Below are 23,508 nucleotides of genomic sequence, written 5' to 3' on the forward strand. Positions count from 1 at the left end.
CTCAAAGCAGGACCAATTCCCAGTTAAATCATCCCAGCCAGGGCTTTGTCAAGCCTGACCTTAAAAACCTCTAAGGAAGGAGATTCTACCACCTCCCTAGGTAACGCATTCCAGTGTTTCACCACCCTCTTAGTGAAAAAGTTTTTCCTAATATCCAATCTAAACCTCCCCCACTGCAACTTGAGACTATTACTCCTCGTTCTGTCATCTGCTACCATTGAGAACAGTCTACAGCCATCCTCTTTGGAACCCCCTTTCAGGTAGTTGAAAGCAGCTATCAAATCCCCCCTCATTCTTCTCTTCTGCAGGCTAAACAATCCCAGCTCCCTCAGCCTCTCCTCATAACTCATGTGTTCCAGTCCCCTAATCATTTTTGTTGCCCTTCGCTGGACTCTCTCCAATTTATCCACATCCTTCTTGAAGTGTGGGGCCCAAAACTGGACACAGTACTCCAGATGAGGCCTCACCAATGTCGAATAGAGGGGAACGATCACGTCCCTCGGTCTGCTGGCAATGCCCCTACTTATACATCCCAAAATGCCATTGGCCTTCTTGGCAACAAGGGCACACTGCTGACTCATATCCAGCTTCTCATCCACCGTCACCCCTAGGTCCTTTTCCGCAGAAGGGTCTGTGTGTATGTATAAAATCTCCTCACTGTACTTTCCACTTTATGCATCCAGTGAAGTGAGCTGTAGCTCACAAAAGCTTATGCTCAAATAGATTGGTTAGTCTCTAAGGTGCCACAAGTACTCCTTTTCTTTTTGCAAATACAGACTAAGACAGCTGCTACTCTGAAACCTAACAACTTAATTTCTCAGCCATTTAAAGAAATCATAATCTAATGCATATCTAGCTAGATTGCTTACTAAATTCTAAGACTCCATTCCTGTTCTGTCCCCAGCAAAAGCATAACACAGACAGACTTTTTGTTTTTCCCTCCCCACAGCTTTTGAAATTATCTTGTCTCCTCATTGGTCATTTTGGTCAGGTGCCAGTGAGGTTATCCTAGCTTCTTAACCCTTTACAGGTGAGAGGATTTTTCCTCTGGCCAGGAGGGATTTTAAAGGTGTTTACCCTTCCCTTTATATTTATGACAACATGCATGAGGGACAGTTCCACCAGATCAAAACCTTCACTGGGATGGGAGACACAGAGGCTGCTGGAACATGCCCTCTGTCTGTGAGAGCTGCTGCTAGCAGAGACATGTTTAATGAATGTTACAATACCCAGTGACACTGGGGGAGACTAGCAGTGCTTAATTTGTAATGAAAGAGGTGCCAGGGCACAAGCACTTTTTTTACATTAATAACTGATGCAGCAAGACCAGAGGTGCTGGAGCTATGAACTGTCAAGCCCACAGGTGCCAGGGCTCAGCACTGGCAAGCCCTGGCACAAATTAAGCACTGGAGACTAGCCCTGAGGTTTTAAAGCCCAGGTCTAAACTACACCTAGGGGGGTGATTTTCTTAGTGACTTTCTATAGTACAGACTTAGTGATTTTCTATAGTGCAGACACAGTTATATCAGCATCACAGTGCTTCAGCTGTGTCCCTGCAGCTTATTTTGCTTGGGCAGCACCTGGATTAAGCTCTGCTAGCAAAAGCACATCTTTGCTTGTATAAACTGCATCCCCAGGAGGAGGTCTGCGCAAATCTATCTCTAGTGTAGAAATTAGCTGTTGCCACAGGAGGGCTCTGGATAAAGCTGTGGGAGAGGGCTGCTCTTTCTGCGCTCAGATCAGGATATCAGCAATTGAGCTTCCGGGGTGAGACATTAGTGACCCCTCCATTGTCATGTAGGGGAGCCGGGGCTGAGCAGCCACTGCTCCCTAGCCGGGAGAGAGACACCCCCCCCCCGCCCGTGCCCAGCCGCGGGGACTTTCTCCGGAGGCTCGAACCAGCCCCGGGCTCTGCCGACACCAGCCCCTGAGCCGGAGCCTGCAGGTGAGGGGGGAGACCCGGGGGAAGGGCTGGGGCTGGGCAGGAAAGTGACTCTGCACCAGCGGCCCCTCCTCGCCCCAGCTCTGCTCCGGGGGGGGCGGGGGTCTGCGAGTCTCGGAGCTGCTGCTGCTGCCCGCCCCCCGGCTCTGCCCCCCTGAGCGCCTGCAGGAGCCGAGCCAGCGCCGGGAGAGCGACCGCCTCGGGACCGGGCCAAGGACCGAGTCTCCCAGCCCGAGGGGAGGGGAGGGGGCAGGAGGGAGATGGGCAGAGGCTGGCAGGGGCAGCAGGAGCAGTCAGTGGGGAGGGAGGTTCCCGGCTCCCAGCCCTGCCCAGCCCCATTCCCTGCAGCACCCTGGGCAGATTGACTTTTCTGGGACAAGGTGAGGAGCAGGAAGAGGAAAAGCCAGTTCCTGCCTCTGCTGGGAGAATGTGCTGCTCTGGGGACAGTGTCAGGGGGATCCCCCAAAGTGGCTCCTTTCATCTCTTTTCTAGTATTTGGTTCAGAGACGCTGGTATTGGGGCGAGTGGGGGGTTGAAATGTTGTAGTGGGGTTGGTCCTGGTGCAGGGAGCTGAGTCTGCACTAGCATGAAGCAACCAAGCCTTTTCCCACCACCACTGAGTCATGAGCGTCAGTCCACAGGGAAAAGGCCTGCTGGGAATCAGGGTGTGAAATGGCCTAAAGCCCCTTCTGAAACCTGCCCCATTTTTTCGCCCTGACAGGCTGAAGAACCACATCCGGTCCATTCCAGACTGCACTACCCTCCTGGGGCATGGGGCAGGGACATGGCTGGAGCAAGGCTGGCTCAGGTAGGGCATTTGTATTGGAGTTCATGGAAAAGAGAAGAAGGCAGTGAAAGGCTGGGGTCAAACAGGCCCTCATGCTTTGGATACAAACCTGTCCTGGAGGGTTGGGAATCCTCCTGTGATGTGGAAGGTGAACCAAGCCCCTGACGGTCCTGAAGCCATATTTAAACTCCCTTATGGGTAGGGGCTGCTGGGAGTTTCTGAAGGAACTTCTCATTTCTGCTACAGGTCCTGTTTTGGCCCCACTGCTCTTTGGTAGTAGAGACCAGCACAGTTACGTCTAGGACTATCTGAGCCACATAGTGCAATCAGGGAACCCTACTGAGGATGGCAGCTTTGAGGCCCCCAGACTACAACTCCCATGAAGCACCAGGGCAGCATTTCCAAATCAAAATATTTCTGGCTTTGGATACCATTTTCCACAGGGGTAGGTGGGTGCGGGAATGGTTTTTTGACCTGCCTTTTGGAATTGAACTAGTTGAGGTTTTGTCCAATATTTTTTTCAGTATTTGAATTTTTACCAAAAAAAAAAAAATCCTGTTTTCTGTCCCACTCCGGTGATGCTTCTGGGAGTAATGAAAGCAGGGACAGAACCATCAACAGTCTGTGGGGTACAAGGAAAGTGGGGTGAGGGCCTTTTGGAAGGTGATTCTAATTCTAAGCTAGGATTCATGGGAACTATACCGATCCCTGCAGGGCAGAATTCAGCAGAGGGCTCAACCAGGTCTCCCGTGACTGAGCTGGTGGGACTGTGGCTGGCACAGGAAGCTCTGAATGGGGGATTCTTGGTATTCCAGGAGCCGGTGACCTTCGAGGAGGTGGCTGTGTATTTCACCAGGGAGCAGTGGGCTCTGCTGGTCCCAGGTCAGAGAGCCCTCTACAGGGACGTCATGCAGGAGAATTATGAGACTGTGGCTTCACTGGGTAAGGATTCCTGTCCCCTCGGGTACAGCTTGTGACCATGGGGGCCTCTTCCAGTCTTCTGTTCTTATAAGGGAGCAGGGAAGGAACCCTGAGCAGAAGCCAATGCAGGTGCTTAAGAGACCCCACATCTTAGGGATACATTTCATAGTCCCCAGATCCCATATGAGAGACATCCTCCACATCTCTTCTCATGGGCCAGAAGATTCTGGGACCCACCAGGGATTCTTCTCTTAATATCTCTAGTGATTTGAACAGGGACACACTTGCTTTATTCCCCCAAATTCCTGATAGTGGTTTAAACCCTCTTCTTAATCATTATTAATACTGTGAGTATTTAGCTTGCAGTAGTGCGCAGAGGCCCAAGAGGCCAGGGCCCCATTCTGCTAAGCACTGTACAAACATATAGTAAATGACTGTCTGTGACCCGAGGAGTTTACAGCCTGAAAATCTACTATGACAGGTGTTGACGCACACAGAGACAAGACACATCTGTGGGATCTGTAAAGAAAATAGAGTTCCCCCTCACACAATTTATTTCAATTCAAGGTGATAATATTTCTCCCTAGCCTCTTAGTAATTGTAGAGATGCCTGCCTTAAAACAACACAAAAGAGTGTGTTTATTAGCTGTCAGTGTTTAGGGAAGATCATCAGCACAGCCTGCTTCAGAGCTTCATAAAGAAGAGACTATAATAACCATCTAGTCTGACCTGCATCACACAGGCCAGCGAATTTTACCCAGAGATTCCCAATATCTTGTGGTTGAACTGGAGGGTATTTTTTAGAAAGACATCTGGTCCTGACTTGAAATCTCCAAATGATGGAGAACATGCCCTGTCCCTTGGTAAATTGTTCCAGTGGTTAATCCCTCTCACAGTTAAGCCTGTGCACCTTATTTCTAGCTTGAATTTATCTAGCTTCAGCTTCCAGCTTTGGACCTTGTCACTATTTTTGCCTACTAAATTAAAGACCTGACTGCTACATGAAATCTCCTGCCCATGTAGGTAGGTGCTTGTAGACCTTTCAGGTAGAGCTAGATGAGAAATCGTTTTCCCATCTTGTGAAAATTTTGAGATTTCAAAGGGTTTGGGAGTTTTTTTCTTTTTTGACCCATCCTCATCAAGACAAAAAATGAGACCTTTTGAAATTCTGTTGCAGAGAGATCCACCCAGAATAGCTAGAAGCCCAGGCATTAGGAAACTCATCTGGGAAGTGGTAGACCCAGTTATATAAGAATACTAGAATGGCCACAATGTGTCAGACCAATGGTGCATCTAGTCCAGTATCCTATCTTCCAACCGTGGCCACTGCCAGACGCTCAAGAGAGAATGAACAGAACAGGCAATTATCGAGTGATCCATCCCCTGTCATCCAGCCCCAACTTCTAGCAGTCAGAGGTTTAGGGACATCCAGAGCATTGGGTTGAATCCCTGACCATCTTGGCCAATAGCCATTGATGGACCTATCCTCCAGGAACTTATCTAATTCTTTTTTGAACACAGGTATAGTTTTGGCCTTCACAACATGCCCTGGCAACGAGTTCTGCAGGTTGACTGTGTGTTTGTGTTTGTTGTAAACCTGCTGCCTTTAATTTCATTGGGTGATCCCTGGGTCTTGTGTTTTGTGAAGGAGTAAATAACATTTCCCTATTCATTTTCTCCAAACCATTCATGATTTTGTAAACCTTTATCATATCCCCTGTTAGTCATCTCTTTTCTAAGATAAACAGTTTCAGTGTTTTTAATCTTTCATTGTATGGAAGCTGTTCCACACCCCTAATCATTTTAGTTGCCCTTCTCTGTACTTTTTCCAATTCTAATATAACTTCTTTGAGATGGGGCGACCAGACCTGCATGCAGTATTCAAGGTGTGGATTTATATAGTGGCATTATGATATTTTCTGTTTTATTATGTATCCCTCTCCTAATGATTGCTAACATTCTTTTAGCTTTTTTTGCTTACTGCTGCACTTTGAGCAGATGTTTTCAGAGATCTATCTACAGTAACTTCAAGATCTCTTTCCTGAGTGGTAACAGCTAATTTAAACTCGATTATTTTGTATGTGTAGTTGGGATTATGTTTTCCAATATGAATTACTTCGCACTTATCAATATTGAGTTTCATCTGCCATTTTGTTGCCCAGTCACCCAATTTTGTGAAAGCCCTTTGTAGCTCTTCACAGTCAACTTTGCACTTAACAATCTTGAGTATTGTCTGCAAACTTTGCCCCTTCCCTGTTTATTCACTTTTCCAGATCATTTACGAATGTATTGAACAGCACAGGTCCCAGTACAGATCCCTGGGGACCCCACTATTTACCTGTTTCCATTCTGAAAACTGACCATGTATTCCTACCCTTGTTTCCTGTATTAACCAATTACTGATCCATGAGAGGACCTTCCCTCTTATCCCATGACAGCTTAATTTGCTTAAGAGCCTTTGGTGAGGGACCTTGTTAAAGGCTTTCTGAAAGTCCACATACACTGTATCAACTGGATCACCCTTGTCCACATTTTTGTTGATGCCTTCGAGGAATTCTAATGAATGGGTGAGGCACAATTTGCCTTTACAAAAGCCATGTTGTCTCTTCCCCAGCTTATTGTATTCATCTATGTGTCTGATCTGTTCTTTACTATAGTTTCTACCAATTTACCTAATACCAAAGTTAGGCTTGCAAGTATTTGCCAGTACTGCCTTTGGAGCCTTTTAAAAAAAATCAATGTTACATTAGCTATCCTCCAGTCTCCAACCCTACTCCCTGGCAGGAGCACGGAAGGGGTGGGGAGGGACCCCCACTTGTTCTGGTCCAGGGCCCCACAAAACCCTAATCCATCCCTGTGCAAGGGTGTTAAATTTAACTGCATTGCGGTCACTATTACCAAGCAGTTCAGCTATATTCACCTCTTGGACCAGATCCTGTGTGTCATTTAGAACTAAATCAAGAATTGCCTCTCCCCTTGTGGGTTTCAGGACTAGTTTCTTCAAGAAGCATCCATTCATGGTGTCTAGAAATTTATCTCTGCCTCCCATCCTGAGGGGACATACCCAGTCAAAACGGGGTAGTTGAAATCCCTCATTATGATTGGGTGTTCTGTTTTTGTGACCTCTCTAATCTCCCTGAGCATTTCACAGTCATCATTACCATCCTGGTCAGGTGGTCGGTAGTATATCCCTACTGCTACACTCTTATTATTCAACTATGGAATTTCTATATATGGAAATTCTATGGTATGGTTTGATTCTTTTAAAATTTTTTCTTTTTTGGCTCTATGCTTTCTTTCACACGTAGTGTCACTCCCCCACCAGTGAGACCTTCTCTGTCATTCCTCATCACACCCTATTTTGTACCCTGGTGTTCCTGTGTCCCACTGGTTATCATCATTCAATCAAATTTCTGTGGTGGCTATTATATCAATATCCTCATTTAATACCAAGCACTCAAGTTCACCCCTCTTAGTATGTAGTCTTCTGGCATTTGTACACAAGCAATATTTAGTTGTCTGCCTTTCTGTGATGTAACGGTGATGGATTCTTTTTCTTTGAACTCTTTTTTTTTTTTTTTCCGCTTCCTACATGTACAGTACTTTATATCTTCTCCTCTTTACTAGGTCCTTCTTGTAGTGTGGGACTCAAATCTGGACATAGTACTCCAGATGAGGCCTCAGCAATGTCAAATAGAGGGGAACGATCACGTCCCTTGATCTGCTGGTAATGCCCCTACTTATACAACCCAAAATGCCATTGGCCTTCTTGGCAACAAGGGCACACTGTTGACTCATATCCAGCTTCTTGTCCACTGTAACCCCTAGGTCCTTTTCTGCAGAACTGCTGCCGAGCCATTCGATCCCTAGTCTGTAGCGGTCCATGGGATTCTTCCGTCCTAAATGCAGGAATCTGCACTTGTCCTTGTTGAACCTCATCAGATTTCTTTTGGCCCAATCCTCTAATTTGTCTAGGTCCCTCTGTATCCTATCCCTACCCTCCAGCATATCTACCACTCCTCCCAGTTTAGTGTCATCTGCAAACTTGCTGAGGGTGCAATTCACGCCATCCTCCAGATCATTAATGAAGATATTGAACAAAACCAGCCCCAGGACCGACCCTTGGGCACCCCAGTTGATACCGGCTGCCAAGTAGACATGGAGCCATTGATCACTACCCTTTGAGCCCGATGATCTAGCCAACTTTCTATCCACCTTCTAGTCCATTCATCCAGCCCATACTTCTTTAACTTGCTGGCAAGAATACTGTGGGAGACTGTGTCAAAAGCTTCGCTAAAGTCAAAGAATAACACATCCACTGCTTTTCCCTCATCCACAGAAACAGGCATATTAGAAGGCAATTAGATTAGTCAGGCATGACTTGCCCTTGGTGAATCCATGCTGACTGTTCCTGATCACTTTCCTCTCCTCTAAGTGCTTCAGAATTGATTCCTTGACGACCTGCTCCATGATTTTTCCAGGGACTGAGGTGAGGCTGACTGGTCTGTAGTTCACTGGATGCTCCTTCTTCCCTTTTTTAAAGATGGGCATTACATTAGCCTTTTTCCAGTCATCTGGGACCTCCCCCCGATTGCCATGAGTTTTCAAAGACAATGGCCAATGGCTCTGCAATCACATCTGCCAACTTCTTTAGCACTCTTGGATGCAGCGCTTCCAGCCCTATGGACTTGTGCTCGTCCAGCTTTTCTAAATAGTCCCAAACCACTTCTTTCTCCACAGAGGGCTGGTCACCTCCTCCCCATGCTGTGCTGCCTAGTGCAGTCGTCTAGGAGCTGACCTTGTTCGTGAAGACAGAGGCAAAAAAAAGCATTGAGTACACTAGCTTTTTCCACATCCTCTGTCACTAGGTTGCCTCCCTTGACTTTCTTCTTGTTGCTAACATACCTGAAGAAACCCTTCTTGTTACTCTTAAAATCCCTAGCTGCAACTCCAAGTGTGATGTGGCCTTCCTGATTTCACTCCTGCATGCCTGAGCAATATTTTTATACTCCTCACTGGTCATTTGTCTAAGCTTCCACTTCATATAAACTTCTTTTTTGTGTTTAAGATCAGCAAGGATTTCACTGTTAAGCCAAGCTGGTCGCCTGCCATATTTACTATTCTTTCTACACATCGGGATGGTTTGTTCCTGTAACCTCAATAAGGATTCTTTAAAATACAGCCAGCTCTCCTGAACTCCTTTCCCCCTATTGTTGTTCTCCCAGGGGATCCTGCCCATCAGTTCCCTGAGGGAATCAAAGTCTGCCTTTCTGAAGTCCAGAGTTCGTATTCTACTGCTCTCCTTTCTTCCTTGTAAGGATTCTGAACTCGATCATCTCATGGTCACTGCCTCCCAGGTTCCCATCCACTTTTGCTTCCCCTACTAATTCTTCCCAGTTTGTGAGCAGCAGGTCAAGAAGAGCTCTGCCCCTAGTTGGTTCCTCCAGCACTTGCACCAGGAAATTGTCCCCTACACTTTCCAAAAACTTCTTGGATTGTCTGTGCACCTCTGTATTGCTCTCCCAGCAGATATCAGGGTGATTGAAGTCTCCCATGAGAACCAGGGCATGCGATCTAGTAACTTCTGCGAGTTGCCGGAAGAAAGCCTCGTCCACCTCATCCCCCTGGTCTCGTGGTCTATAGCAGACTCCCAGCACGACATCACCCTTGTTGCTCACACTTCTAAACTTAATCCAGAGACTCTCAGGTTTTTCTGCAGTTTCATACTTGAGCTCTGAGCAGTCATACTGCTCTCTTACATACAATGCAACTCCCCCACCTTTTCTGCCCTGCCTGTCCTTCCTGAACAGTTTATACCCATCCATGACAGTACTCCAGTCATGTGAGTTATCCCACCAAGTCTCTGTTGTTCCAATCTCATCATAATTCCTTGACTGTGCCAGGACTTCCAGTTCTCCCTGCTTGTTTCCCAGGCTTCTTGCATTTATGTATAGGCACTTGAGATAACTCGCTGATCGTCCCTCTTTCTCAGTATGAGGCAGGAGCCCTCTCCTATCCTTCCTTACGTCATTGGTACCTACATGGACTACCAGCTCCTCCCCAGCATTGAACACATGTCTATCTAGATGTCTTGAGAGGTCTGCAACCCTCGCACCAGGCAGGCAGTTCACCATGCAGTTCTCCCAGTCATCACAAACCCAGCTACCTATATTTCTAATGATTCACTCTCCTATTCCTATTACTTGGCTCTTCCTAATAACTGGAATACTATGACATCATCTGGAATCGTTTCCCTCTGCTCCAGTTGGATGTTCTCCTTCCCCATAAGAACATAAGAATGGCCATACTGGGTCAGACCAAAGGTCCATCCAGCCCAGTATCCTGTCTACCGACAGTGGCCAATGCCAGGTGCCCCAGAGGAAGTGAACCTAACAGGTAATGATCAAGTGATCTCTCTGCTGCCATCCATCTCCACCCTTTGACAAACAGAGGCTAGGGACACCATTCCTTACCCATCCTGCTTAATAACCATTAACCCCAAGACTTCCTTACCCATCCTAGCTAATAGCCATTAACCCTGAGACTTCCATCCTCCTCAGCAGCACAGAGGCTGTCAGACTTGGGGTGGGACCGTTCTGCTCTGTCCTGAAAAGTCTTGTCTGTAATTAGGGGGCTGGAACACATGACTTATGAGGAGAGGCTGAGGGAACTGGGATTGTTTAGCCTGCGGAAGAGAAGAATGAGGGGGGATTTGATAGCTGCTTTCAACTACCTGAAAGGGGGTTCCAAAGAGGATGGATCTAGACTGTTCTCAGTGGTAGAAGATGGCAGAACGAGGAATAATGGTCTCAAGTTGCAGTGGTGGAGGCTTAGGTTGGATATTGGGAAAAACTTTTTCACTAGGAGGGTGGTGAAGCACTGGAATGCGTTACCTAGGGAGGTGGTGGAATCTCCTTCCTTAGAGGTTTTTAAGGTCAGGCTTGACAAAGCCCTGGCTGGGATGATTTAATTGGGGATCGGTCCTGCTTTGAGCAGGGGGTTGGACTAGATGACCTCCAGAGGTCCCTTCCAACCCCGATATTCTATGATTCTATTATTCTACCTCTCTGTCTCCCTTAGCTTCTCCAGTTTAGTCACTCTGGTCTCCACAGCCCATACTCAGTCTCTGAGGGCCATGAGCTCTTTTCACCGAGTGCAAAAATATGCCACCATAACCCGCCCACAAGGCAGATAATCATACATGTTTCATTCAGGGCAATAAACTGGATAGCCCCCACACTGCTGCTGGGCTTCTGCCTGCATTCTTTTTTGCTTTTGCAGGATTGGTTGGTTTGTTTGTTCATTCATTCTTTGGGGGTTTTGTTTTGGGTTTTTTTTGTGGGGGTGTGAGTGGGGTTATTGGCCTAAGTTTAAAGTATGTTTGTTAGATGTATCTTGCTTTCAGGCTTCCCCCCCACACACACACCCCCGAAGTTGCCTTGCAAAACTCAGAAGCAGATTTTTTAAACCCCTCTTTTCCCTGAATTAGCCTTGCTCCTTGTCAAGGGGTCAAAGGATGGCTGGCAAGAGCCCCATTAGTAAGGTCTCAGCCTAGCCTAGCAGGCCACTAGGCTCAGCACACAGCCCCCAAAACAGACCACACTATAAACATCAATCAAGCAGGCACACAACAAGCTAACAGACAGCAAACCCACCCCCAGGATCACCTAATCACTCCTCCTGCACCTGCAGAGCTCCCTCCCAGGACTCCCCCGTTTGCAAGGCTCTGATCTGGAGCAGAGACTTGGCTCTGCCAGTCCCTCTGGGGTGCCCAAACCCCCAGGCTGTGGAACCAATTTCTCTTGCGTCGGCCCAATTAATATTTAATTGCTTATTCAAAGTGGAACAGCTCCAATGGGGGAAGTTCGCAAAGAGTGAGAAAGATCTGAGCTCTCCCTGGGGTGCAGAAGGTATAGACTGAACTTGCTGCTCTGCTAGATTCTGGCCACGGACTCAAACCTAGATCCCAGCCGCGTTCCCTACCCATTGGAATGGATAGGGCTGTCTGACCCTAGGCTTCATCCTGGACCTGAGAAATTGGTTTCCATAAATTGGCATTTTCTGATTTAAAAAAAAAAAACATTGTGTCAAAAATTTCCCCACCAGCTCTGTTCCAGGTCTTTGCGGTAAGGGCAGGATTCATGTCCTTCCCCTGATTTCCCAGCATGCTTTGGCCCACTCTAGAACATTGACAGAGAATCATAGAAGATTAGGGTTGGAAGAGAACTCAGGAGGTTATCTAGTCCAATCCCTGCTCAAAGCAGGACCAACTAAAGCATCCCAGCCAGGGCTTTGTCAATCCGGGCTTTAAAAATCTCTAAGGATGGAGATTCCACCACCTCCCTAGGTAACACATTCCACTGCTTCACCACCCTCCTGTGGAAGCGTTTCAGCTTCAGAGAGAGGACCTGGACTTCAATCTCTTACTAGCAGCCTAAATTTAGCCTCCAGGACCTCTCTCATAGAATCATAGAATATCAGGGTTGGAAGGGATCTAGTCCAACCCCCTGCTCAAAGCAGGACCAATCCCCAACTAAATCATCCCAGCCAGGGCTTTGTCAAGCCTGACCTTAAAAACTTCAAAGGAAGGAGATTCCACCACTTCTCTAGGTAACACATTCCAGTGCTTCACCACCCTCCTAGTGAAAAAGTTTTTCCTAATATCCAACCTAAACCTCCCGCACTGCAACTTGAGACCATTGCTCCTTGTTCTGTCATCTGCCACCACTTAGAATAGCCTAGCTCCATCCTCTTTGGAACCCCCCTTCAGGTAATTGAAGGCTGCTATCAAATCCCCCCTCACTCTTCTCTTCTGCAGACTAAATAAGCCCAGTTCCATCAGCCTCTTCTTGTAAGTCATGTGCCCCAGGCCCCTAATAATTTTCATTGCCTTCTGCTGGACTCTCTCCAATTTGTTCACATCCTTTTTGTAGTGGGGGGCCCAAAACTGGATGCAGTGCTCCAGATATGGCCTCACCGGTGCCAAATAGAGGGGAACGATCACATCCCTCAATCTGCTGGCAATGCTCCTATTAATGCAGCTCAGTATGCCATTAGTCTTTTTGACAAGGAGGGCCCACTGCTGCCAGAGCTGCCAGAGTGAGCTACATTTCCCAGTATGCCCTGCTCTTGGGCAAAGACATCTGAGGGCAACTGCCTGGAACCCCCAGAAGCCATCTTGGCCCATCACTGGCAAGTGGAGCACAAGCTTGTCTGGAGATACTTGTACCACTCCAGCCTCAGGCGGTAAAGCTAAGGTCAGCAGTTGCTTCCTTATTAATTCCTGGCTGCTTCTCCAGTTCAGTGACTTGGTCTTTTGACCAAGGATCCTAGAACTGAGCTGGGCTGACCGGGTTCCCATCGTACACCTTAAAAAGTCAGTCCACTGTCCTGTTACACCGTGAAATGGGCAGGTGGATTTTTACACCCCAGGGACACGTGTGTGTGTGTGTGTGTGTGTGTGTGTGTACAAACCGGGGAGCCTTAAGTGGACTGCAGAGAACCCCATTTGTCTGCCACCGGATGTGTGAACCCACAGAGTGGGTCTCCATGAATATTTTCCAGTCGCTTTGTCTCAAGCACCCCCTCACCCAGCAAAGAAAGGGGCTGATATGAAAGCAGAGAACTGCCTGCATGAAAAGCACAACGTGAATACCAGCCTCAACCTCTCCCATTTTCTACCCCTGAGCAGGGTTTCCCGTTCCCAAACCCCGTGTGATCTCCCAGCTGGAAGGAGGGGAGGAGCCGTGGGTACCAGATCCCCAGGGCTCTGAGGACAGGGAGGTCCCAAGACACAGCCACAGAGGTGAGGATTTAGTTAAACTAACTTGGAAACCATCCAAGCCCTTGGGAGCTCCCCCAGTTCTGTCTCATCTCATCCAGGTCAGGATTGTCCCCAGCAGGTCATATCCTCATGGCGGACTCAACTCAGCGCTTCCCGCCCACCCTGGCTGGAGATCCCTTCCCATGCTTGCTCAGACGGGCTGCGGGGGCAGGCCTGGCCCTGCTCTCTCTCCTCTGGGAGAATGGAGGGTTTGGGGAATCAGCTTCTGATTTTTGACCCTCTCAATTCCTTTGTGACACTCCCTTTAGCATCCCCATTCCCAATGTTCCCTTGCTGCCTGCAGAGACACTGACTCATCTCTGGATTCTCTCAATTGCAGCTGCCGAGGGGATGGCGAGGGAGGAGGAGGAGAGGCCGCAACAGGACACCCCTGCGCAGCTGCAGGTGCAGAGCCCTGGTCAGGGAGCAGCCTGTGTGACTGAGGGCAGTTCAGGAAGGCAGCAGAGAAACTCGCCCTCAGAGTCGGAGTGTGAGCCAGGCTCTGGGCAGCACCCCACCAGGGGCCCATCCCCTCCCTGTGGCGGAGCTGTGGAGAGTCAGGGCCAGGCCAGGGAGCGGCCCAATGTGTGCAGCGAGTGTGGGAAAGGCTTCCGGCGTGGCTCAGACCTCAGCAAGCACCGCCGGTCCCACGGCGAGCGTCCCCACCAGTGCCCCGAGTGCGGGAAAGGCTTCCCCGTCCGCTCAGCCCTGGCCACCCACCGGCGCATCCACACAGGGGAGCGCCCCTATGCTTGCGACGCATGCGGGAAGCGCTTTGGCCAGAGCTCCCACCTGATGCAGCACCTGCGCTCCCACACAGGGGAGAAGCCCCACCGGTGCCCCGAGTGTGGGAAGAGCTTCCGGGAGGGCTCCACGCTGGCCCGGCACCGCCGCACCCATCGCCAGGAGAAGCCCCACACCTGTCCCCACTGCGGGAAGGGTTTCCACGAGCGGTCCAACTTCGCGCGGCACCAGCGCACCCACGCCGGAGAGCTGCCCTCTGCCCCAGAGGAGGAGGGGAAGTCCTTCATCTGCCCCGAGTGCGGGAAGGGCTTTGGCCGCAACGCCTACCTGACCCTGCACCGGCGTGTGCACACCGGGGAGAGGCCCTACGCCTGCACCGACTGCGGGAAGCGCTTCAGCGCCAGCTCCAACCTGACCCGGCACCAGCGCGTCCACACGGGCGAGAGGCCCTACCCCTGCGCCCGCTGCGGGAAACGCTTCTCCCAGAGCTCCACCCTCTTTGTGCACCTGCGCACCCACACCGGGGAGGCACCCTACCGCTGCGCTGCCTGCGGGAGGGGCTTCAGCCAGAACTCCACCCTCCTGGCGCACCAGCGCACCCATAGGGGTGAGAAACCCTGCCGCCTGCCGCCAGGAGCCTGTGCCAGGAATGGGCCCTACCTGGGCAAGTGCTGTGCCAGCGACCCGCTGCTCCAAAGGCACCAGAAGGCACACCTGTGATGGGGGGCTGTCACCACACGGAGGCATGGTAGAGCGCAGCCCTGAGGAATAGCCCAGGGTCAGGGCCCTGCCTGGGGATAGGAGACCCAAACTCAGTTTCTTGCTCTTCCATAAATCACTTAGGCCCAGATTGTCAAAGGTATTTAGGCTCCTGACTCTTATTGATTTAAATGGACTTTAAGGTCAGATTTTAAAGGTATTTGGGTGCTGAAAGATGCCTAAAAATTCAGTTCCAAAAGGGAACCAAAAAAAGTAGAAATTTCCCATGCAACAAAATTCCATCATGTTCTGGCTGTGACTTTATATGTTTTTATTTATTTATATATAATACACACACACACGTATACTATATGTATTATGCAATATATATATTTTTTAATTGAAACAAACAATCATTTTAAAAGGAAAATCAAAATGGTCCCTCCCCAAAAGGTAGAAATAGAACCTTTCCGCCTTCTAGGCATGTTTCCATCTCATTTTATTTTTCCTCAGTGAAATTTCATCAGAACTAATCCATTTCTCCTATTTTGACAGAATGCCCCTTCCAACAGAGAACCATTCCCTCAAAATGTTTTTGGCTAGCTCTAGTGCTTAACCTCCTCCAGTGCTTTCAAAAAATCCCTCCAGCTGCCTATCTGCAGCTTTAGGCACCTAGATACCTTTGTAAACCTGGGCCTTTGTGTGTGTGGCTCTCAGTCCCCCATCTGTAAAATGGGGTTATAGCTCTGCCCTGCCTGGCAGAGGTATGCAAAGAGAAATGCACTGAAGGTTGTGAGGTGCCCAGATGCTACGGTGATGGAAGATCTCTTAGCATCATAGATAGGTAGCATGGGGTTAGCGAACTGCCATTGAATTTCCCTGGGACTTGGGTGCCCAAGTCTTTGGGGGCCTAAGTCCTTTAGGTTTGTCATAAATATAAAGGGAAGGGTAACCATCTTTCTGTATACAATGCTATAAAATCCCTCCTGGCCAGAGGCAACATCCTGTTACCTGTAAGGGGTTAAGAAGCTCAACTAACCTGGCTGGCACCTGACCCAAAGGACCAATAAGGGAACATGATACTTTCAAATCTTGGAGGAGGGATAGTTCAGTGGTTTGAGCATTGGCCTGCTAAACCCACGGTTTTGAGTTCAATCCTTGAGGGGGCCATTTAGGGTTCTGGGGCAAAAATTGGGGATTGGTCCTGGTTTGACTAGGGGGTTGGAGAAGATGGATTTCTGTCTGGTCTCTCTCAGTCCCAAGAGAGAACAAACACATAAACAAAGAGCACAAACAAAAGCCTTTCCCCTGTGAGAGACCGCGAGACCCTGAAAAAGAGCTGCACGAGCTGCAGCAGCAGCATGAACGGGCTGGTGGAGAGATTTTATGGGACCCTGAGGATGATGCTGAGGACTTTTATGAATCAGCGTCCGCAGGACTGGGACAAGTACCTGCTGTGACCAAGTGGGACTGTTCTTAATGTTTCCTCTGAATACTATAGGGGTGCCTCAGTTTCCCCTATGCATTTCTTAAGTCTCTAGGTGGTGGGATAAGGGAGAGTAATGGCCGACACTCTGTCTCCTGGCAACTGATGGCCTGGGCCCTTCCCCCCTGCAAGGTGAGAGCTAAAGGGTTGGAGAACAAAGAATCAGGTGACCTCCTGGCCTGGGAAAGGGACAAAGCCCAGAGGAGGCGGGGCTGGAGGGTGAGTCAGTGTGGGGCCAGCTGGGGACGTGGAGTGAAGTGCAGACAAGGTTGTCTGGCTCACTGCCCCCCAAAATGGATCCGGCTGAGGGGTCCTGTTCTCTGTACCTACAAGCTCTGTTTTAGACCATATTCCTGTCATCTAATAAACCTCTCTTTTACTGGCTGGCTAAGAGTCACGTCTGACTGCGAAATTGGGGTGCAGGACCCTCTGGCTTCCCCAGGACCCCGCCTGGGTGGACTCGCTGTGGGAAGCACACGGAGGGGCAGAGGATGCTGAATGCTCTGAGGTCAGGCCTAAGAAGGTGGAAGCTGTGTGAGCTTTTTGCCCTGTAGACAGGCTGCTCACAGAGAGGAGACCTCACCCCAGTCCTGTCTGGTTTCGTAGGGAGTAGTTCCAGAACATCGCCCAGAGACTCTGTGACAACTGGTGTCAGGGGTGGGATGTACTGCACCCCGTGGATGGCACTTCCTGCAGTAAGTGACTGGGGAGCAGTAAAAGGAAGGAGGGCTAATGAGGACCAGGCATGCTGAAGGCTCAGAGAGGAGCAGTTTCAGGGGCGGAGGAGCTATGCTTAACTCCTGGGAGGGTGTGACCAGCGAGAAGGACTGTGCAGTAATGGGGTCCTCCTGGGGACTGCAGTGAGCAGTCTCAGGGCAGAAGAGCCTGTGGCTTGGCCCTGGCAAGGAGGTGGTGACCTTGAGAAGGCTGGCACACTAGGGGTTCTCCCTAGAAACCATGGGGGAGCTAAGAGCACACAGGCCTGTGAGTCCACAACAACTTGGGAACAGCAAAGTGATGGCCTATCACCATCTCCTTAAGAAGGACACTGTAATCCTGTGCAAAAAGAGAGGGTTCCGCATTCAAAAGTTCACCAAAGCACAGTTAATCGTGCAGCTGGAGGATGATGACCACTCTAAGGAACAGATTCCTGACCCAAATGAGGCTATAGCAGGATCTGGGAGCAGCTGGAGTGGTAGCCAGGCATCCCCAAGGCTCCTGTCCCCAACCAGATGAGGGTCTTCACGATTGGGTTCCTCATCAGGGGATCAGAGACAGACGGATTGGAGCTGAGTCCCAAGAGAGAACCAACAGGTAAACAAAGAGCACAAACAAAAGCCTTTTTCCCCCCCTCCAAGATTTGAAAGTATCATGTTCCCTTATTGGTCCTTTGGGTCAGGTGCCAGCCAGGTTAGCTGAGCTGCTTAACCCTTTACAGGTAACAGAATGTTGCCTCTGGCCAGGAGGGATTTTATAGCACTGTATACAGAAAGGTGGTTACCCTTCCCTTTATATTTATGACAAGGTTCCTTTGAAAATCTTAGCCCACAGTGCTTAGGAGGATAAGGGGATTGGTGTGTGTGTGGTGTAGGGAGAGGAACAGTCAGAGGAGGGAGGGAGCTGGTATTTGAGTGGGGGAGGGAGTGGCTGCCTTGGGAAGCAGGGGTTCTGGTGAAAGAGGTGGGCACTGCATGAATGGATTGTTTTTCTGGGGTTGCGAGGAATTGGGAGCCAAAGGGAAATTTTATTTTTCTTAAAGCCCCAAACTATCCAAAGTGATGAAGGCCTCTGGTTCTCTGGGGTGGCAGGAGGGGAGATAACAAGCTAGCTGTGCCATCTGGTGTATTGCCCCCTCCTGCCACACACATGCATTCTGGGCAGTTCCTGTGTTTTGGAGCTCTCCATAGTGATGGACAAAAATCCTGTAGCTCCCTCTCTATGCAGCTGGTCACAATACAGGAAACAGCATTCACAAATGTGTTTCAAGGGATGTTTCCTGTTCTTTCACCCGTATGCAGTCCAGACCAAGGGCAAAGCCCCACTTCAGTCCCATTTGTGCTCTATTTTGAGGGATTAAGGGGGATTTAATACCCTCTAACCCAGGGGTAGTCAGTTATTTTTTCTCAAGATCCAAATTTCTTGGTCAAGTATAATCAAGGTCCAGACTCCAGAGAACATAATTTTAAAAATCCCAACAATAATGATAATAAGTAAATAACATTTTGGGGTCTATTCAAAAGTGTCTGGTGGTCCGGATTTGGCCCATGGTCCACCTATTGACTACTCCTGCTCTTATCTATCAATCTATCTATCTAATCACATTAAAGTTGGTCCCATGGAAAATTATCATGAAAATGAGGGGGGAAATGTTTTTGTTGAAATTTTTCACAGGAAATTTCAACTTTTAAATGCAAAATGGAAATATTTCAATTCTGAAAGGACACCATGGTGCCTCATGGGAAATGTAGTTTGTGTGCTTCTTGCCCCCATTCTCCTTTATGGCCAGGCTCCTTAGTTGGCCCTCATCTCCCATGATGCCTTGCTGAGGGAAGGTGGTGAATCATGGAAGTCCCATGGCCATGATACATCATGGGAGATGAAATCCATCTGGGGAACCCGGCCCATCGAGTAGAATGGGGATATGAAACAACTGAACTACAATTCTCATGAAGCAACCTTGGCAGAATTTCCAAATGGAAACATTTCATTTTGAGGGAGTTCAGGGTTTTGCTTTTTGTTTTGTTTTGTCTTTTAGATGAAAAACTGATATTTTCCTCAGAAATCATATATTTTCCTTTTCATGAAAAATATGTTAGTCAAAATTCAAATTTCTATCAATAAAAAGTTTAGACAGCATATGTTTTGGCCAGTCATAATCACCATGCATATCCCTCTGTCAGTCTAGCTGTACTTCATATATGTGTTTGGTAATATATATGTGGAGAAAACTTCCAGTCATTTCCTTATCTGTAGTCTGTCTTTTTCTCTGTTTTGTCTTGTTTAAATTGTAAACTCTTTGGCACAGAGACCATGTCTTTCTATGTGTTTATGTAGCGCTCGGTGCAATGGAGCCCCAATCAGAACTGGGCCTGTTCATTGCTACTGTAGTACAATTAATAAATGTTAATTACTTCTGTTTAAATATGAATCATGCTTGGAACACACAGAGAATTGTGTGTGTGTTTGTGAGCGAGCAAATGTAGGCCTGGAGCAGGATGTAAATGGTAGAGCTGGGCAAAAAATTTTGGAGAAACAAAAAGAAAAGAAACCAGAACATTTTTTTTGATGTTTTTGGAAATGAAACATTTTGATTTTTGGTTTGGAACAACATTTTGTTTCATAATTTCCTTTAATTGTTTTTAATGTGAAAAGTATTGAAATCAGAAACCTTGTTCGATCCAAAACCATTTTTTCTGACTTTTCAATACACTTAAACTTTAAAAAAAATTGTTTTTAGGTCGACCTGATCTTTTTTTCCTAATTTTCTTTAGGAATTGCCAGTGACCTGAAAAGTCAGTTATTTACCTGGATTTAATAAGCAGAGCCTGGCTCTCATGCTGATCCTCTGCCCAAGGGGAATTTCAGCCAATGTCTATGAAATAAGTACATTTTATGGCACACATACTCAGCTGGTGCACTGAGTCCAATGGAGCAACACCAGTTTACACCCAGCTGGGGATTGACTGTAGTGGAGATAGGGCTGATTCACACCAGCTGGGGCTCTGGCCTCATTTACGTCTCTGGGGGCTGTTGATGAACACATGTAGCTGGCTCTAGGTCAGAGGTGAGCAAACTACGGCCCAGCCCATGGGACCCTCCTGCCCAACCCTACCCTGAGCTCCTGACGTGGGAGGCTAACCCCTGGCCCCTCCCTTGCTGTTCAGCCTCCCCTGCAGGCTCAGCTCACAATGCTCTGGGTGGCAGGGCTGTGAGCTCTTGCCGGGCAGCACAGCTGCAGAGCCAGGGCCTGACCCGGTGCTCTGTGCTGCACGGTGGGGTGGCTGGCTGTCCTGGCGCTCTGAGTGGCGCGGCTGTAGCTCTGGTAACCACCGGTGCTCCAGGCAGTGTGATTAGGGGGCAGGGAGCGGGGGGTGGGGGGTTGGACAGAGGGCAGGGGAGTTCAGAGTGGTGGTCAGAGGACGGGGGTGTGGATAGGGGTTGGGGCGGTCAGAAGCCAGGGAACAGGTGGGTTGAATGGGGACAGTGGTCCCGGAGGGGGGCAGTCAGGAAGGAGGGGGGGTTAGATGAGGCAGTTGGGGGCAGGAGTTCTGGGGGCTGTCAGGGAGAAGGGGTGGTTGGATGGGGCAGGGGTCCCGGGGGGGGCAGTCAGGAATGAGAGATGGGGCGGTAGGGGGCAGGGAGGGATGGATGGGGCAGGGGTTCCCAGGGGGGCCATCAGGGAACAGAGGGGGTTGGATGGGGCGGGAAGCGGGGGGGGTCAGATAGGGGGTTGGGACTGGGCCAAGCCTGGCTGTCTGGGGAGGCACAGCCTCCCCTAAGCGACCCTCCATACAATTTCAGAAACCTGATGTGGCCCTCAGGCCAAAAAGTTTGCCTGCCCCTGCTCTAGGTGAACCCAGGTAATGCAGGCCAGAGGAGATAAATGTCTTGATAAACCCTATTATCCTGCATTAGGTAGCTTCAGCTATGGTAAGTAGCCTTGTGGACTCTCCTCACTGATCCTAAATACCCATATAATGATGCTACTAGCTGGGGTCAGCTGTAGCTTTTCAACATGGGACCTCATCCCAGGAGCCTATACTGCCTGAGCTAAAGCATCATTAACTCATGTTACCCCTTTTTGACCCAAGTTGGTAACTTGCCCTACCAAGATTTTGGGGTCCTGTGAGTTGCTTCTACTAGGAAGAGAAATTAATGATAGAGTCAGGTGTTTCTTTGGTGCAATCCTGTTTGTTTGCAAAGAATGTACAAAGCCCTGTTTTCCTGAATACAAGAGGAATCAAACAACAGGAGACAGTTTCTTTGATCACAGCTCAAAGGTCTTTCAGCCAGCACTCTGCCCAAAAGCTCTCCCTTGGCTTTTCACAGGGCCTCCTTTCTTTCTTGCTGCCCTTTATCTCAACTTCTGTGGTTGTTCTGCTGCTTCCCTTCCAGACACACAAACCTTCACAAAACACTAGCCAGCAAAACTTCTCCACAAAGCTCAGATTCTGGATGGGGACATGTACTTTTGTTTTGGGTGGAGGCTGCTATTGTTTCAGTTATTTCATTCTATAAAGGAGCTTCATTGTTTCTTACATTTATCCCAGTTGAAGGGTGGTTACAGTCACCAACTTCACTGAGGTTTTACCCCACCCATAACAACCCAAAAGAAGCAGCAGACTCTCTAGAGGCAGTCTAGCCACTAAGGGGGGCCAAACAGCAGGACTGGATTAGTTTGTGTTACACCCACATAGCAACAATCACTGTGATTATTTTTTCTTCTTCCATCAGCAGCTGGACAGGAAGTGATATGGACTTGCCCTGGTGGTTTATGCCCTTGTGACCACCAGACTGGAGTGCTGTAAGAGAAGAGGAAGGGTGGTCCAGCGGTCCAGGATCTAGCTTATCACTTGTGAGACCTTGGTTCAATCCCTTGTGCTGCTGCAGCCTCCCTTTGGGCAAATCCCTTAGCCTTTCTGCACCTCAGATCCCTATTTGGATGCTAGCACTGCCCTACCAAGTATGTTGTGAGGAGAAACGTACTGAAGATCATGATGGGGACCAGATAAATACATGAAGCTGACAGAATGTCCTATACATACGAGTGAATACAATACTTCTAAAGAAGCCCCTCAGCCAGGCATAGAACAGGGTAACCTGCTGCCGCGGTGACCTGTGCAGGGGAGGGAAGCTGTCTTCCTGATTTTGAAATTTGGCTTTGTACTAAATTGGAATGAAAAATTACCGCGTTGCCCCTCCCCCCAATTGTTTCAGTTCATGGTGTCACGGTGGATTCTCCATCACAGGCAATTTTTAAATCAAGATTGATTTTTTTCAGATAAGCTCTAGCTCAAACAGGAATGGGCCTGTCTCTCTCTCTGGGTTTCTCTCTGAGGTTTCCTACAGAATTTACCCTCCTGGCTGCGGAGATCCTATGGGAGCATCATTGGTGTCTGGCATAGCTACAATGGCCCCAAGAGAGATGGCAATAGTCCCATTCATCCACAAATAACAGAATCAGCGGGTGCCCACCTTATGCTGAATCCCTCCCTCTTCGACCTCCCTGTACCCATCAATGAACTGTCATGAGCCAGGCCTGGACCATCCCTCCTGTCCCAGGGTGAGGGAATCATAGAATATCAGGGTTGGAAGGGACCTCAGGAGGTCATCTAGTCCAACCCCCTGCTCAAAGCAGGACCACTCCCCAATTTTTGCCCCGATCCCTAAATGGCCCCCTCAAGGACCACTGAGCTATCCCTCCCTCAATACACATCCTTTGATGGCCTGGGGGGACTCAGGCTATATCCTCCCTAAAACACTTCAACCTCTTCTACCCCCATCCCCGGGCGTGACTGTGCCTGAGCGTGAGGGACAAGCTCCTTAGGCCCAGAGCGGCTGGGAGTCCAGCACCAAGACTGAGCAACTGAGGGGAAGGGAGCCCAGCAGAAGGACCATGGGCTGCAGGTATAATAGGCCAGGGGAGACTAAGCCTCCCCAAACAGGATGCTGTGCACCTCCATTTGGAGGCATGTCACCGGCTCGCCACCTTTGAGAGTGCGGACACCTGGGCCATAGCCCTGCCTGTGCTCCACCCCAAAGCCCACTCCCACTCTTCCCCCCACGCTGCCTCCCCCACTCTGCTCCTCTTCACCCCCACTCCACCTTTTCCCCCCTCCCAAGACCTGCCCTCATTTTGCCCCTTCCCATTCCTGCCCCTTCCTATGAGGCCCCACCGCCTGCTGAGTCACTCCTTTCCTCCACCCACCCCCCTGCAAGGCCCCCACCGCCTTGTGCGAGTATAACATTTTTCACACAATAGTTGTACCAGTTTAAAGGTTGTCTACATGAGGAAATTGTACAAGCATAGCTGCATAAATATACTGATATAGCTCTGCTGGTATAATGCCCTTAAACAAAGGGCTGGGGGAAAGGTGACAGGTGTT

The 23,508-nt window shown here is 49.1% G+C and overlaps 1 protein-coding gene across 4 annotated transcripts; it reads left to right on the plus strand.

Moving 5' to 3' along the window:
• Positions 1-1,748: 1,748 nt before the first annotated feature.
• LOC311531240 (uncharacterized protein) lies at positions 1,749-19,544 on the plus strand. 4 transcript variants are annotated; one of them, XM_084648475.1, is made up of 5 exons: positions 1,749-1,767; positions 2,664-2,750; positions 3,545-3,671; positions 13,342-13,455; positions 13,814-19,544. In XM_084648475.1, exons 2-5 carry the CDS (start codon positions 2,727-2,729, stop codon positions 14,935-14,937), a joined length of 1,389 nt encoding a protein of 462 aa, XP_084504601.1. In that variant the 5' UTR covers positions 1,749-1,767; positions 2,664-2,726; the 3' UTR covers positions 14,938-19,544. The 4 variants fall into 4 exon arrangements, with proteins under 4 accessions (XP_084504601.1, XP_084504599.1, XP_084504602.1 ...); XM_084648473.1 differs by lacking the exon at positions 1,749-1,767 and adding an exon at positions 1,781-1,945; XM_084648474.1 differs by lacking the exon at positions 1,749-1,767 and adding an exon at positions 2,301-2,322.
• Positions 19,545-23,508: the final 3,964 nt, after the last annotated feature.

The sequence above is a fragment of the Lepidochelys olivacea genome (assembly GCF_965140295.1).
Source record: "Lepidochelys olivacea isolate rLepOli2 genome assembly, chromosome: 14".
NCBI lineage: Eukaryota > Metazoa > Chordata > Testudines > Cheloniidae > Lepidochelys > Lepidochelys olivacea.